Source organism: Schistocerca serialis, chromosome 6 (genome assembly GCF_023864345.2).
Source record: "Schistocerca serialis cubense isolate TAMUIC-IGC-003099 chromosome 6, iqSchSeri2.2, whole genome shotgun sequence".
NCBI classification, from domain to species: domain Eukaryota; kingdom Metazoa; phylum Arthropoda; class Insecta; order Orthoptera; family Acrididae; genus Schistocerca; species Schistocerca serialis.
In genome coordinates, this window is record NC_064643.1 from 389,956,919 (window position 1) to 389,974,228 (window position 17,310).

At 35.8% G+C, this 17,310-nt stretch overlaps 1 protein-coding gene across 10 annotated transcripts in view; it reads left to right on the top strand.

Moving 5' to 3' along the window:
* Positions 1 to 17,310, top strand: part of LOC126483737 (proton-coupled folate transporter-like) — a 263,942-nt gene that overhangs the window by 178,557 nt on the left and 68,075 nt on the right. For 5 of the 10 annotated variants that reach the window (XM_050106856.1, XM_050106861.1, XM_050106859.1 and 2 more), the window contains exons 2-4: positions 7,063 to 7,986; positions 8,073 to 8,174; positions 8,264 to 8,401. In XM_050106856.1, the coding sequence (XP_049962813.1) occupies positions 7,063 to 7,986; positions 8,073 to 8,174; positions 8,264 to 8,401 (1,164 nt within the window). Of the gene's footprint in view, positions 1 to 4,747; positions 6,818 to 7,059; positions 7,987 to 8,072; positions 8,175 to 8,263; positions 8,402 to 17,310 lie in introns of those variants that run through there. The other 5 variants (XM_050106855.1, XM_050106863.1, XM_050106858.1 and 2 more) reach the window with 3 other exon arrangements.

Here is a 17,310-nt window from a genome sequence, read left to right on the forward strand (position 1 = left end):
GGGAAAAACCTACCGTGGTTCAACAACAAAGTTAGGAAACTACTGCGAAAGCAAAGAGAGCTTCACTCCAAGTTTAAATGCAGCCAAAACCTCTCAGACAAACAGAAGCTAAACAATGTCAAAGTTATCGTAAGGAGGGCTATGCATGAAACGTTCAGTGAATTCGAAAGTAAAATTCTATGTACCAACTTGACATAAAATCCTAGGAAGTTCTGGTCTTACTTTAAATCAGTAAGTGGCTCGAAACAGCATATCCAGACACTCCGGGATGATGATGGCATTGAAACAGAGGATGACACACGTAAAGCTGAAATACCAAACACCTTTTTCCAAAGCTGTTTCACGGAGGAAGACTGCATGGCAGTTCCTTCTCAAAATCCTCGCACAAACGAAAAAATGGCTGACATCGCAATAAGTGTCCAAGGAATAGAAAAGCAACTGGAATCACTCAACAGAGGAAAGTCCACTGGACCTGATGGGATACCAATTCGATTCTACACAGAGTACACAATAGAACTTGCCCCCCTTCTAACAGCCGTGTACCGCAAGTCTCTAGAGGAACGGAAGGTTCCAAATGATTGGAAAAGAGCACAGGTAGTCCCAGTCTTCAAGAAGGGTCGTCGAGCAGATGTGGAAAACTATAGACCTATATCTCTGACGTCGATCTGTTGTAGAATTTTAGAACATGTTTTTTGCTCTCGTATCATGTCGTTTTTGGAAACCCAGAATATACTCTGCAGGAATCAACATGGATTCCGGAAACAGCGATCGTGTGAGACTAAACTCGCTTTGTTTGTTCATGAGACCCAGAAAATATTAGATACAGGCTCCCAGGTAGATGCTATTTTCCTTGACTTCCGGAAGGCATTCGATACAGTTCCACACTGTCACCTGATAAACAAAGTAAGAGCCTACAGAATATCAGACCAGCTGTGTGGGTGGATTGAAGAGTTTTTAGCAAACAGAACACAGCATGTTGTTATCAATGGAGAGACGTCTACAGACGTTAAGGTAACCTCTGGCGTGCCACAGGGGAATGTTATGGGACTATTGCTTTTCACAATATATATAAATGACCTAGTAGATAGTGTCGGAAGTTCCATGCGGCTTTTCGCGGATGATGCTGTAGTATACAGAGAAGTTGCAGCATTAGAAAATTGTAGCGAAATGCAGGAAGATCTGCAGCAGATAGGCACTTGGTGCAGGGAGTAGCAACTGACCCTTAACATAGTTAAATGTAATGTATTGCGAATACATAGAAAGAAGGATCCTTTATTGTATGATTATATGATAGCAGAACAAACACTGGTAGCAGTTACTTCTGTAAAATATCTGGGAGTATGCGTGTGGAACGATTTGAAGTGGAATAATCACATAAAATTAATTGTTGGTAAGGTGGGTAACAGGTTGAGATTAATTGGGAGAGTCCTTAGAAAATGTAGTCCATCAACAAAGGAGGTGGCTTAAAAAACACTCGTTCGACCTATACTTGAGTATTGCTCATCGGTGTGGGATCCGTACCAGATCAAGTTGACGGAGGAGATAGAGAAGATCCAAAGAAGGGCGGTGCATTTCGTCACAGGGTTATTTGGTAACCTTGATAGCGTTACGAAGATGTTTAGCAAACTCAAGTGGCAGACTCTGCAAGAGAGGTGCTCTGTATCGCGGTGTAGCTTGCTCGCCAGGTTTCGAGAGGGTGTGTTTCTGGATGAGGTATCGAATATATTGCTTCCCCCTACTTATACCTCCTGAGGAGATCACAAATGTAAAATTAGAGAGATTCAAGCGTGTACGGAGGCTTTCAGACAGTCGTTCTTCCCGCGAACCATACGTGACTGGAATAGAAAAGGGAGGTAATGGCAGTGGCACATAAAGTGCCCTCCGCCACACACCGTTGGGTGGCTTGCGGAGTATAAATGTAGATGTAGATGTACTCATGATTTTTGTATATAACAGTCACAAAATTGCCCACATTCAGATTGGCAAATAGATCTTGCTTCTGAAATAGTCCCACAGCTGTAAGTTCTTCTGAGCTCTTCCTCAGAGAACCCCAACTCTGATGATGAATCTTGAACACTAACATTATCACTGTCAGTTCCTGTGTTTTCATAAGTCTCTTTTATTTTCCTGGGTCCTCCCCTCTTTTTGGGGACAGAACTAGAAAAAGTAGGTACAGACTTGGTGCAGACCATCCTACAACTTAACAACTTTCAGATTAATAATAAAATGTGAAGAATTACTTGACCTTATTTTCAGAGTATAAAAGTAAATGCTTATGGTAGTTCATTGTCAACTGACAAAATTTTTCTCACTTGTATGCATGAACCTACAACACAAAGTAGGAAGATAACAAAATTCGTGCTTCTTCCTTGCTGTTCAAAATATTATCATTGGACTTTGGTGGCTCCTTTTTGCAGCATATCAAATATCTGAGAAGCTTGCTAGTGCTGCCATCTATCATTTAGGATAGATACTATTTGCATGCATCTGCACATACTGAATATCAATGTTTTTCCTGCTTGTTGCCTCCTAATGGCCAATGTATCCCCAGTTGATGGTGGTTCAGTCGCTATATCATGGTCTCCACTTTGCTGAAAGCTCCAATATACTGTATTATGAATAGTGGTTTATTGGCCTCGTAATGTACATAAACTACATAATTTGATTCACATACAAGAGACATGTCAACATAGAACAACTGATGTTAACAAATTGATTATAATTATTATAATAATACAGTTTTGTTATGTATACATACAGTAAAGTCTAACACTTAATTACCCCTCATTCAAATTATCATTTCATCCTCTATGGATTCTTCTACTGAATAGTAGCATTTTTCCCACAGAATCTGCTGTAGCCATGTTTTTAGCATCTCTGCCTTCATATTAAATATGTTTTTGCACATTAACTTGTTATATATTGTCATCCCCATATACTGTAGAGTCCATGCACATAATTTCAATTGATGCATGGGTAGCCTAAAATTATTTTCATTTCCCACGATATATGTGTGGTGAAAATGATTCTCCTCAAATACAGGGTGGGGCACAAAATGTGTTACCATTTTGTATTTGAATATAAACTTTATTGTCAATACAATCTGAAAGGAACATATACTACAATGAAGAGCCATCCATGGAGATTTGTTCTAACTCAGCACGTGCTCAATATGTCCACCATTTCGTTTCCTAACTTCCTTCAAACGAACGCTGAAGTTAGTGATTACCCTACGGCACATGTCTTCCGTAATTTAACTGCAAGCTTGAAGAATAAGTCTTCTGAGCTCCATTAAATCACGTGGCTATTTCAGGAAAATTGTTTCCTTTAGGTACCCCAAAGAAAAAAAGTCACATGGATTGAGGTCTGAACTATTGGGGGGCCAATTTTGTCCGTCATTGAAGCGACCTGGGAACCTGAGTGAAATGATCCGCATGTCGAAATGCTCGTGTAAAAACTCCAACACAGTGTTTGCAGTATGTGGCCTTTCTCCATCATGCATGAACCACTGCATGTTGAAGGGCAAGGCAGTAGCAAGAAGCTGTGGAATGAAGCTATTGTGAAGCATGCTCAAATAACGCTCACTGTTCACAGTTTCTTCAAAGAAAAAGGGTCCAGTAAGTCCGTGACTGGAAATTGCTACCCACACTGTAATCCTCAGAGCATAATGTTGTCATTCATGATGCACTTGTGGGTTTTCAGTGGCTCAAAAGCATACATTTTGTTTGTTAACCACACCGTCTGAATGAAAATGTGCCTCATCTGAAAACCAAACATTGTTGAGAGTTTCTTCCCTATCCTCCGCCCACTGAGCAAACAGTAGTCTCTGCTGCTTGTGTTCTTCAGTGAGCTTCTGTGCACAGGTCATCTTGTATGGGTATATATGGGGGGTCACTTTTAAGAATGCATTGAATGGAGCATTTGGATATTCCCAGTTGCACTGCTGCCTTTCTACATGATTTCCTGGGACTTCTCTGTACACCAACTTGTACCACTTCAATATTCTCCAGCAAACAAACAGGCTTAGGCCGAGGTCGCTTCTCTTCCAATACTGTTCCTTCCTGTAAAAATTTATTGTACAACCTGTAGATGGTCTTCTTGCAAGGGACCCATTGTGTGTTAAACTGTTGTCAAAAATGCCTCTGAGTCACAACAATGCTTTTCGTTTTATGAAAAAGTAACACAATTGCCAATCGTTGCTGTGTCGTCAGTCATCCATTGTCAGCCATTGCTGCTTACTAGTCTCCTAGCGGCAGTATCATGAATTACATGTCATTTCATAACTCATTTGTTTTTCCAAGCTCTGCTGTAGCGATCCCAACGGGATATCTAATGTGCATTGTAAATTTTGAAAGAAACAATTGGTAACACATTTCGTGCGCCACCCTGTAATTTTTGTCTGCTGTGAAAGAAGATTCTAATTTTGTAAATCTGTATGGGGGCACAATTAGGATTCACAGTTTCTGAAACAATGGGCCATAAGACTCTGTTTGCTGTGCAGTACACATGTATCTGATAATTTTCTTCTGCAGTTTCAGTATTTGAGATACACTATGTGACTTCCCCAGAAAACCATACCATATATAATGACAGATTCAAAATAACTTATCAGATGGAATTTTCTAGTATTTGTATTGCAAATACAAAAATGCTTAATTTATTTGATGGGAACTCAATATGTGTATTCCGGCTTAAGTTCTTGTCCACATTTAGTCCTAGGAATTAGATCATTCAACTTCCTCCATAAGCTGATTGTTACATTGTAGTTTAAGTTCCACACATTTCAGTGTTTGGTTTTTGAAATATATCATTTGGATCTTCAAACAATGGAAAATCCAGGTTGGAATGTAACAATATTAGAGAAGGAGAGTTGCTACTCACCATATAGCGGAGATGCTGAGTTGGGATAGGCACAACAAAAAGATTCACACAATTATAGCTTTCAGCCATTAAGGCCTTTGTCAGCAATAGACACACAAACACACATGCACACACACACACACACACACACACACACACACACACACACATGCTCATGCAAATGCAACTTGCACACACGTCTGCAGTCTCAGATAACTGTAACCACAGTCTAATTTGTAGATAAGCAAGGCATGGTTCAAGGAGTCAAATGTTTTTGTAAAATCACAAAAGATACTTACAGCTTTACTCCTTTTGTGCAATGATTTGCATATCTTTTCAATACAGATTCATTTTCATCATTCCATCCTGGAATTTTTTTATATCCTCTTGGCTTATGCTTTTTAGCTGTTGCTGTTAGTGCACCAATGAAGCAATAGTAGTTGTTATGTGATGGAAGGATCCAGCAGATACACTTGTCAAGTTCCACAAATAACTTTACTCAATCAGAGTTCTGAAAGTTCTATTGAGTGTGTGGAGTTGTTGAGATGACAGACAGTGTGATTCCAATTGTATTATTTCTGTTCAGTGCTGGCTGTGAGGAAAGGCATCTATCACTTCTCTTGTGGCATTTATGGGAAAGCCACTTTCATTGCAGCTGACAAAACGTAAGTCAGAGTTTGTATCAATGCTCCAACCAGCTGGCCTGAAAATACCTTCATCTTTTATCAAAAACTAGATGAAGTTTCTTCTCTTCACCCCATTCTGTAATCACATATCCATTTCTGTCCCTGACGGAATACTTCAGAAATTCGTGGTGACTCTGAAGGCACTTACATATATTGCATGACATTCTACAGTCTGAACGAAAAGTCACAGCCATAGTGTCTCAGGTGGCTTGCAAATATTTCTAAGTGTTGCCACGCAATTTTATGACAACAGTATGTACGTCAGACTCCACATTTTCAGAAATCAACAAAACCTCATTTATGTTGCTCCGGGTGTATATAGAAACTCATACACTTCATGGTACATTATTCCAAATGCAGTGAACCAAGAATTTGACCTCTGTTTTGGAATTGTTCTTCATCAGAAGCATGCATTTCCTTACAATGACAACATCAGTGTCATTGTCCAGCAAGAATTTTGCCAAGTACTCCCACTTTGGCTTGATAATGCTTTTGGTGTTCAGTTGGAGTAGTCAGATTCTTGGTCCAATGTTTCTCATTAATAAGCTCTGAGAAGAACTGTTTCTGCTATTTGGTTGATGTGCCATTGTATTACTGTTGTTTCTTAGCTCTACCTAGGAAGCAAGTGTAGTTTAAAAGATGTGATGAACATGAACAACTTTAGCACCCTATCAGTCCAGATAATTCCATTTTATAAAAGACTCTTGTGTTTTATTAAATGTTCACACCTCTGCATTGGGCATTATAAACAATATCTTAAGCATTTCACATAATGCATCATCAAAGAACATCTGCTACCAGCTGATAACTCATACAAAAGATAATGTTGGGTATGACTTGGCTGTTTGACATTTTAGCATTAGTAGCAGTTATTATAGAAGCTGCACTAACACTTTCACTGTATCTTTACATGTGTAATGAGTGGTATGGAAAATATGAAATTAAGATTGGGTAATAACAAATATGTGTTAACATAAAAATAAAAAAAAAAATAAAAAGTGTTTTACACCCAGAGCCAGAAAATTACTGCCTACACTGGGAAATACAAGGTCACCACAAGTTGTACTTGATGTCCGTGAACTTTGTAAACAGGATGTAAGTCTCTGATTGGAGGTTCTTTTTTTCTTCCACCCCCTTCTTTCTTTGTCCATTCTTCTCCTTCTCTCTCTGTCTCTCTATGTCTATCTATCTGATGATGAGTAAACATTTTTCTCATTCCAACAGATGTTTCAGATTGTGAAATCATCTGAAACAGAGTTGAAATAGCAGCAGTAAGTCCTTACATCCTGTTGCATTGATATGTTCATCAATCTTCCAGTTCATCTTTTCTAAACATATGTTTATACTTCATAAGTCTGTATTTAAAGAAATGTGTCTTTGAACTGATTTTTTATGAAGAAGACCTCTAATTTAGCAAATCTCATATTTTCTCCTTACGTGTAATTGCAAATGTATAATAAACAATATTTTGAATTGTACATTTTTTTACATAAGGTCTTCATTTGTGTTTCAGTAGATCCCACAATGGATACAGGACCTGAGGCAGCTGGAAGCAATGACAATGAGACACAAATGAATAGAAAACTTGGGGAGAAGATTCACTATATAGTAACTAACATCACAGTAGAACCTCTGGCGATATTATACTGCATGCCACTGTTACTCACATCATTTGCAACTAGCAATTTAAATTTAGAAAAAGCCTGTCGTGTGAATCTTGAATACAACAGCACAGTGTGTGATGCAATAACTGCAAGAAATATAAGTGAGCTTAAAGAAGAGGAAACAAAAATACAAACTGTAGTTGCCAATATGCAAAATTGGAGAAACATTCTACGTTTCTCAGTTCCAGCAATTTTCATAATATTTATTGGTTCATGGAGTGACCGTACCAGTAAGCGGAAGCCTTTGCTATTGTTTCCAATATTTGGAGAACTTTTATCTAGCATTGGACTTTTGCTATGCACCTACTATTACCTGGAGTGGCCTGTGGAAGTTGCAGGAGTGATTGAGGGCTTATTTCCAGCAGTTACAGGCAGCAATATGGTATTCACCATGGCTCTGTATAGTTATGTGTCAGATATTACAACAGAAGAAGATAGAACATTTCGCATTGGTATAATAAACATGGTTATTTTCTTGTGCTCATTAGTTGGACAATTCATTGGTGGTATACTCCTTGAAAAAGTTACATTTTATGGCATGTTTTCAATTGCTGCCATCTCATATGCCTGTGGCCTTATATATTGTTGGTTTTATGTTAAAGAAATACAAAAAGATACAATTTCTTTGACTGATAGAAACAAACAAATCAATTTTTTTGACTTTGGTCTTGTGAGAGAAACATTTTTTATCTTATTCAAAAGAAGAGAAAACTATGAAAGACTAGTGTTGTGTCTACTAATGTGCGCATTTATATCATCAGCTGGTCCTCCCTTCGGTAAGTTAGCTGTATTAATTCTTTCTCTTTTGTGAATGAAGTAACTTCATTTGTTTTATCTTCTTACACTCAGACTCTGTTTTTAGGGGAGACAACACTTGCATATTTCTTCATGAGACAGCAGTTTGGTTGGGATGAAAAAGATGCCACTTACTTTTTTACATACAGTGCAGTTATTTCTTTCATAGGTGACTGATTTTTATATACTCTCTGACATCGAAACATAAGTTATTTAGTTACAAAAATAGAAAAATACTCCTTTTTCTTTCTATTCCAGGAACACTTTTCACAGTAAGTGTGCTAAGCAAAATGGTTAAACTGAATGACTGCTTGATTGGATTAATAGTGAGCATTAGCAGACTGATTGCTGATTTTTGTTATGCTTTCACTTATAGAGAATGGCAGCTGTACTTGGGTGAGTTATGACAGATTATTCATGGTATGATACAGCATACTGATTATTTATAAAGATTATTAAGTTGCTTCAAGAAATTATTCTACCAGCATGCTGTCATATTGATGGGTTAAAGTGTTTAGTAATTTTTAAAAGTCTTTTGATCACTTGGTAACTCAGTCCATACTGCTTATCACACTTCTTATAAATATGTACAAATTAAAACTAGGAATATGCAGGCTACATTGCATTCTAAATTATTCCTCATGTTCCATAAATTTGACCATGAAGGAGAGCCTTCAAGGATGTAGAACAAGTCAAGGTTTACAGGCAAATCAGTGCAGACAGTTCCTATAAATCATACTAACAACAAATTCTCTTTGGTGCTAGTCTACACTCATTGCTAATTATAGGTTATGTTATCTGACTGATTCCAAATAGCACTATCATTTGACTGCATAGTGGAAGAATTAAATATAGAGTGGTGCAAAATGAATGCATAGATTTTAGTTGCATAGTACAAACCACTCTCCCTTCTTCTGCAACAGACAAAACTTCATTATCAGCAACTGATCCTGGGTGACATCATCACTTGTAATCTACCCCTCGCTCATGTTTATTTATTTATTTATCTATTTATTTATTCATCCGTAAACAAATTTCTTTGTATGGATGTCGTCATTTTCCATGTACATTATTTTGTCACATAAGATAATGAAATACAAGCTATATGTAATAAATTCATTATATATATATATATATATATATATATATGGACACAATTTATCATTGAATTACATAATGCAGAAGAATCTGCTTCATTCAAAAGAAATAGATCACAAGACTCCTCTAATACCTGTATGGGTAAATTACAATCTAGAATGTCCACCTTATAATAGATTAACCTGATTATGTATTTATGCCAATTTTATGCTGCATGAATTCTCTAATCGAGTAAAAACTTTTTTAGTAAATATTCTTTAAGGAATGCTTTAAATTTACAGAGTACCTTTATGTTTTTGATTTCTTTGGCAATTTATTGTATATCTTGTCACCTTGGTCAAACACAGTGGTTTGGGTTTTAGTTTTATTCATTCTGTCTAGATACAAGCAATTACTGTTTCTGGTTTGGTGATAATGTATGTAGCTGTTTGTTAAATATTGCTCAATATTTTTGTGGATAAAAACTGTAGTTTGCAAGATATATTCACTTGGCATTGTCAGAATACCCCATTTTTTAAATAGCTCACTGCAGTGTGCTCTTTTGTGACTCTTGCTCATTATTCTGATAGCTCGTTTTTGCAATCTGAACACATATTTCACAGTTTGGGCATTTGCACCCCAGAATGTTATGCTGTAACTTATTATAGAATGTATGTGTGCAAAGTATGTCATTCTCTGGCTTGAACTATTGCACACAATGGCTAATATCCGTGAGACATAGCACGCTGTGCTAACTTTTTTCCCAAGCATCCTAATATGTTCATCCCATTTTAATTGTTGATCAACATAAATACCCAAAAATTTTGTGCTGGCTACACACTCTATGGTTTCATTTTGAACTTTACGTTTTGTCATATTCGGTTTTTTCTTTATATAATAGTTATGTTATTAGCCTTTTTCACGTCAAGGGTTACTTTATTGTTGTCATTTGTTGAGTGTCACTCACTTCATAATTAATTCTTTTAATAAGCTTCAAGAGGAGTAAGATTTAGGATAAACTTTTTTACTTATCTTCTTTTCTAGTAGTTGGCTCCATTTCTTCACACCTAGGAGCTGATTCTTGAAGCTGAAGTTTTTTGATACTATAGGTTCTCATGGTTGCAATTGATATGACAAATTTTGAAAGAATTTCCTGCGAAGTTACTTCTGTTTCTGTAATTTTTATTCTTTCACATTTTTCTTTATCACACTGTCTTTACAGTTTCCACTTCAAAATCGAAAATTGCATTGTTATTGCCAAACATAAAAACATGTACAATCACATCAGAGGCATGCCCACTACTAATCTATTCTGAAGTACTAACAATATTACAAAAATTTTACAAATTTTCTTGACAAATGAATTTCCACCAATGTATATCATTATTTTATAAGTGAACACAGAAGTAAATATAATAAATATCATCTGATTGCACAATTAATAATAGGAATTTCAAGTGTGCCAGATATTTCATAATTTCAAATGCTTCTAAAAGAAACAAATAATTTTAACTGAACATACTACAGAGTTGGTACATATTGATTGTAACAACAAAAATGAAGTAATTTCTTTTTATAAATTTTAGCCTGAAATATAAAACATTATGTACAAAATCATATGCAGTTCTTTTAAAAAACAGTTGAGATAATATTAACCTGTTTAAAAATGCGTAAATATTTTTTGGTATTGCCTACTTCTGTTGAGGAAAAGTAATGCTTGAGGAGGGTGTTCCTTTACAGTGCTAAACCTCACTTTTGCTTACACAGTTTTGTAGATAAGCAAAACAGTCATTACTGAGCAGCAGACAACCTGAAAAAATTGCATCATGAACCACTGCACAGCACTAAAGTGACTGTGTGATGTGGAGTTTCCAAAGTGGGGATCATTGGGCTTTTTTTCAGCACAGCTCAAAGATTTCATTTATGATTCCCTGAAACTACGCTGTTTTATTTTTTAACCTAAAACTGAATTATCATGATGCTTTGCCCCCTGCCATTTATCATTGATAGACTAACCATTTATTGTGGAGCTAACATTTATTTGATGAAAGTTTGATACAGAAATAAATAATTCGACTATGCCCTTTGATTCTTGTTGCTGTGCGGAACTAACTAAAGCTGGACTTCAGTAACACTACGAACCCCCATTCAGTACTCCCTAAGATGAAATCAATGTTGAAATACCCGCATACAGTGGCTTTCAGGTTTCTTCCACAAAATCTTATTAGCACTCTCTCTAAATTCCTGAAAGTGATTTAAAACCAGATTTTACCTTGTCTGGAATTCATGGGTGCACTCACAGTTTGTGAGATTTGTCCTACAGACTTTACATCTGCAAGGTCAGCTGAATAGCTCAAATGAAATGTTGCTATATATATTTCAATGTGCTACTCTCCTCCATGTTGAGAATTTGTATTATTCGCATGTCTTAGGTTTTATGTGGCACATATTTTAATGTCCCCTGGTGTCTTTCAAATAAATAAATAGGCCATTTGTTTGTTATATATCTCCGATTATTCATTTGTAGATTAATATCTACCCAATGTAGCGCACTACACAATCTTCATCATTGTTGCACAATAGCTGAAGGTATAGAGAAAATTTATAAATACTTCCTTTACACATTTCAAGTGATTGTAGCATCAGATAGGTCTAAGGTCTCAGACAAACTCTCAGTATTAATATATCTACTTTAATGTAACTCCTACCCAATGTAGCACACTGCACAATCTTCATCATGGTTGGACAAAAGCTGAAGTTATAGAGCAAATTTATAAACACATCCTTTCAATGAGATACCCTCATTTCAAGTGATTTTAGCATCAGGTAGGTCTAACATCTCAACAAACTCCCAGTATTAATATATCATTACTTTAATGTGACTTTCTTACAACATGTGTTTGCAGAAAACAGTAGCAGTGTAAAAAACAGAACAGAAATTAATAATTCTTTTAAATAAATTACATACTGACATACCAGCAATTAATAATAGAAATATGCTTTTACAGTGTAGGCAATTTGAATAGAGTGTGAATTTGGCACTTATCTAACAAAACTATATGTTAAAATTAGATTGCTTAAAGATGTGGCTTTTTCAATGCTGATCAATTAATTTAATACTGTAAAAATATAAACTGAATCTTGGTATTAAAATCAATACAAACCAGTTGTGTTTTGAAGTTGGAAATTATAACGCAGTTCATTTGTGACTTGTTTCAATAAATCCTCAATCCATACAGATTGACAAAATGTGGAATGTTTTCTGGGTGTTTTGTCACCTGAGATTTCTAGCAAGTTATTAATTCTCTGAAAGATAATTGCTTTTTGCAACATAAAATTTAGTAAACTATGTTTATTTATTTATTTATTCATCCGTGGAACAATAAATATTGTATGGATGTTGTCAGATTACAACACGTGAGCACACATTTACATTTACAATTAAACAGGTTTCTCATATTTTGTGTAGTTTTTATAACTAGTTATACACATATTTATAATTACATAATATTTTGGTGATAATGTCATATGTTGCTAATAATCTACATCTATGTTAAATATTCTTTTACAGTATAACAACTTTTACTTACTAAAAAGGTTTTAAGCTTTTGTCTGAAAGTGAGGGGCTCATTTATTTCTTTAATTTCTTGTGGTAATTTGTTGTACAGTTTTATCCCATTGTAAAATATACTTTTTTGCGTCTTTGCCTTGTTCTTTCTATCTAGATGGAGGTGGTGACAAGCTCTTGTTTCATGGTCATGTATTAAGCTGTTTGTGTTGTACATGTTGAGATTTTTCCTAATGAACATTATGTTCTGAAAGATATACTCACAAGAAACAGTTAGAATTCCTAGCTTTCTAAATAATTCTAGACAGTGTTGCTATTTGTTATTATCCTTATGGCTCTTTTTTGTACTTTGAACACAGTTTGTATGTTACTGGCACTTGTTCCCCAAAACATGATCCCATAGCTAAGGACAGAGTGTAGATATCCATAATATGTTATTTTAAGACAGGTATTATTGCATACCGGTGCAACGATTCTAAGAGCATAGCATGCTGTGGATAATTTCTTTGCCAAAATGTTGTCATGGTTTGTCCATTTCAGTTGGCTGTCTACATTCATCCCTAAGAATTTGGTACTTGTTACACATTCTAATTCATTATTATTAACTTTTATTCTAGTGGCATTGTGTTTTTTGTTCAATTGGAAGTTAATATAGTTAGTTTTCTTTACATTTAGGGTTACTTTATTTTTTAATGACCAGTTGTGGACATCATTGAGAGCCTCGTTTGCTCTTTCTGACAGTTGTGTTGGATTTTCACCTGTTATTACTATGTTGCTGTCATCAGCAAAAAGTATTTTTTCGCCATGTCTGATACTTTGTGGGAAGTCGTTAATGTATATAAGAAACAATATTGGGCCTAATACACTTCCCTGTGGGACGCCTATATTCACATTTTCTGGGTCAGACAGGTGTTTTATAAGGGAATTGTTTGAAACTTGTGATATCTCAACTCGTTGAACTCTGTTTTCCAAGAATGATTTGAACCACTTCTTTCTCACACCTCTTATTCCTATTTGCCCTAATTTATGAAGTAAGATTTTGTGGTCAACTGTATCAAAGGCCTTGTACAAGTCTAAAAAGATACCACTTACATTTTCACCTTTGTCCAGTGCTTCTAAAATTACTTTAGTGAACTGCGCTATAGCATATTGTGTGCCTTTTCCGGGCCTAAAACCAAATTGGTCATTGGAAAGAAGATTATATTTATTCAGGTAATTTGGCAGTCTCTTTTTGACTAGTATTTCTATTATTTTAGAAATGATAGACAGTATAGAGATCGGCCTGTAGTTCTCTACATTTTCCACATCTCCGTTTTTAAGGATAGGTATAACTTTTGCTTGTTTTAGGTACTCCGGAAAGTATCCAGATTCGAAAGATTCATTAATTATGTCTGTTAATGGGCCCTTTATGGAGTCTATACAATCTTTAATTACGCAGACTGGGATTTCATCAAGTCCTACTGAAGTTTTATTTTTTAGTTGGTGTACTACTAGTGCCACTTCCCTTTCTGTAGTTGGCAAGAGCACCATTGAGTTTGTTGGCCGGTTCTGAGTAGGTAAATCATACGTATCTGGAAATTTCTGCTGTAATTTTTTTGCAATACTACTGAAATATGAGTTTACAAAATCAGCTAATTTTTTAGGGTTACCTACTGGTACATCTTTGTTTTTAATATGTGAATTGAGGTCCTTTTTAGCAGAGTTAGATGTTTCCTGTTTGACGATGTTCCAGGCTGCTTTGCTCTTGTTTTCAGCTTCAAGTAATATTTTGTTGTTTGAAAGTTTTTTTGCAGCTAGCAACACCTTTCTGTAAATTTTCCTGTACTTTTTGTAGGATTGCAGAACTTCTGGGTTAGATTGATTATTTTTTATGGAGTTGAGATATCTAAGAGTTTCTGAGGATTTTTTGATACCTGTAGTCACACACTGATTTCTCTTTGTAGTTTTAATTTGATAAAGAGTTTTGGGAAACATCTCTTCAAATCTGAGTTTAAAAATTGACATGAACTTGATAAATTTCTGATTTGCGTTGGTTTCTGCATAGACTTCCCTCCATTCTTCATATTCTAGCTGGGATTTAAACTGATGCAGGGCTGATTTGGAAAACATTCTTTTGTATGTACAAAGTTTAGCAGGAGTTTCTACATGAATGTTAGTTTTTAAGATCTGGCAGAGGTGGTCTGCTAGGCCCAGGTTTTGGACAACAATATGACATTTTTTACTATCAATATCTGTAGCTACATGATCTATAGATGAGGAGGATTCTTTCGTTATTCTAGTTGGACAATTAACAAGGGAGGATATTCCATAACAGCTTAGAATATTCACATATATGTTGCTAACCTTATCAGGCTTCATCATATTAATGTTTAAGTCACCACAGATAATTACATTTGCTTTTGGTCCAGAAACCTTGTCTAAGCTTTGATTCAGTTTTGAGAAGAATATATCAATGTCTCCACTAGGAGAATGGTACACACAAAATATGACTAATTTTTTTGCTATGCCAGGTCCTATTATTTCAACAGCGGAAAGTTCGAAATGTTTGTCCTCACCTAGAGCTAAAAGATCATATCTTACTTTAAATGACATACCTTTTTTTACATAGATACATGAACCTCCACCATTCATTGAGATTCTGCTATAGTAACAAGCAAGGTCAAATGAGGCTAATGCAATGTGTTCAATTTGCTTCCCTTTGCACCAGTGTTCAGTGATACACAAAATTTGGCTATCAAATTTTTCCAATTCTACTTCTAGCTGTTGTGCTTTGTTCTTTATGGCTTGAATGTTTTGGTGAAACACTGTTAGGCATTTGTTTTCACTTATCTTGGTGGCGCCTTTCCCTTTAGACCTGATGCTAAAAAATCCTTCAGATGAGCTGGTGGCATGGTTATTCTTCTGTTGATGACAGTGGAGGTGAGTCGGTTGCCGGTTTGACTTGGAAGTTGGTGTATCTGAAGGTATCTGCCTTATGTTAGTCTTGTAACTGAGGCCGGGTACCAAAAATCCTGCAGAGTTGAAAGTTTCCTGGTTCTTGTGCTTCTTCTGTTTGCTTCTGTTACTGCTGATGATGGTGAAGCTGGTGAAAAGTCTTTCACTGTTGAAGACTGAGGAGCGGCCAATACTGATGAAAGGTCATTGGCTGTTGACACATCAGGCGTTTTTTTTCTTGTTAATGATGCAGTTGCGTAGTAAGTAGCTGCTTCTGCTAAAGCTGCTTTGGAAACTTCTGTCCTAGTTGAATCATTTATCTCAGCTGTTTTTGATGAAAGTGGAGATTCTAGTGCTGGACCTGTTGTCAGTGATTCAGTTTCATTTTCTTGTTGGAAATTTTCAGTTGCTGTGTTTGGTGGTGGAAGTGGTATGGTCGTGCTATTCTTGTCCTTAACTGCCTTCACTGCATTAAGGATTTCTCGACTAATGAATGATTTTCCGAGTTTATTTCTGTGAAGCCCATGCCTTGTAAAATGACTTCTCTCTGCGGATGGTACGTCCACATATGTGGCATTTGGGAGGCTTCGGCAGATTTTCTCAAATTTCCTATTAGTAACTGTGATTTCTTTGTTGACACAGGATTCTTCTATAAGATCATGTCTTTGTGGGATACTGGCAATGAAGAAGTTGACATCTGTAATGTACTTCTTAGAGCTCTTGTGGCGAGTTTGCCCTCGTTCCTATAAACATCATTAGCACCACCTATTATTAGACAGTTGCTTCCAAGCTTCAAAGAATGTTCACAGTCTTTTAAAACTTCGCGAAAAGGGGCACCTGGTTTCGTTATTCCACTAACCTTGAATAAAGTTTGCATGTTACACAAAATGTCGACTAAGCCCTTTCCATGACTGTCTGAAAGTATGAAAATATCTTCTTTTTTCTTCTTACCTGTATTGGTAGATGTCTTGTTTGCACGATAAGTATGTTCCATGTATTTTCTGGTATTTCCTTTCTTGTTATTACAGGTCTTCGTAGGCCTACTGAAATGATTTGTGGTCACTGCATTTGATGAAAGTAATTCCTTTCTTTGGCTCTTTTCACATATTTCATATTCATCACACGTTAAAAATTCAAACTTATTTGCTTGTGGGAGACGAAAGTTGTGTTCGTTACGATTAACACGACAAAACTTTTTAGGCCTAATAAAGTTACCGTTTTGTTCGTTTACAACCGTTTCACTACCCTTTGAATGGTCTATCACTTCTTCCAGCTTCTGTACACTATCTACCACTGATTCAAGCTTCTCTACATATAGTTTAGCTAACATAAGATCATATTTTAATGAAGAAGTTGTGCATTCTTCTTCGCATTCCGTTTGTAAACACACAATATGACGATAGTTACAGTGCACATTTCCACAGTCACAGGTCATGTTTTTTTCCTCTAAGACATTTAAACATTGATGATGGATCCATTTCTGTGACCACGAACATAATTTAACACCATATTTCACCTTCTTACTGCATTTTACACACACAGGATTTAAAAACTCATAATTTTCCATGTGTTACATGAATTTCAGTGTTGTTTCCATTATGTAATATTTTTGTAGGTTATTTATGAATTGTGGTCAATAGCAAACTAGATTGGGAGTCACTGTAATTTAAATTGCCTCACTATTTATTAGTATTATTTAATTTCGTATTTTCAATCCTGGTAGAAA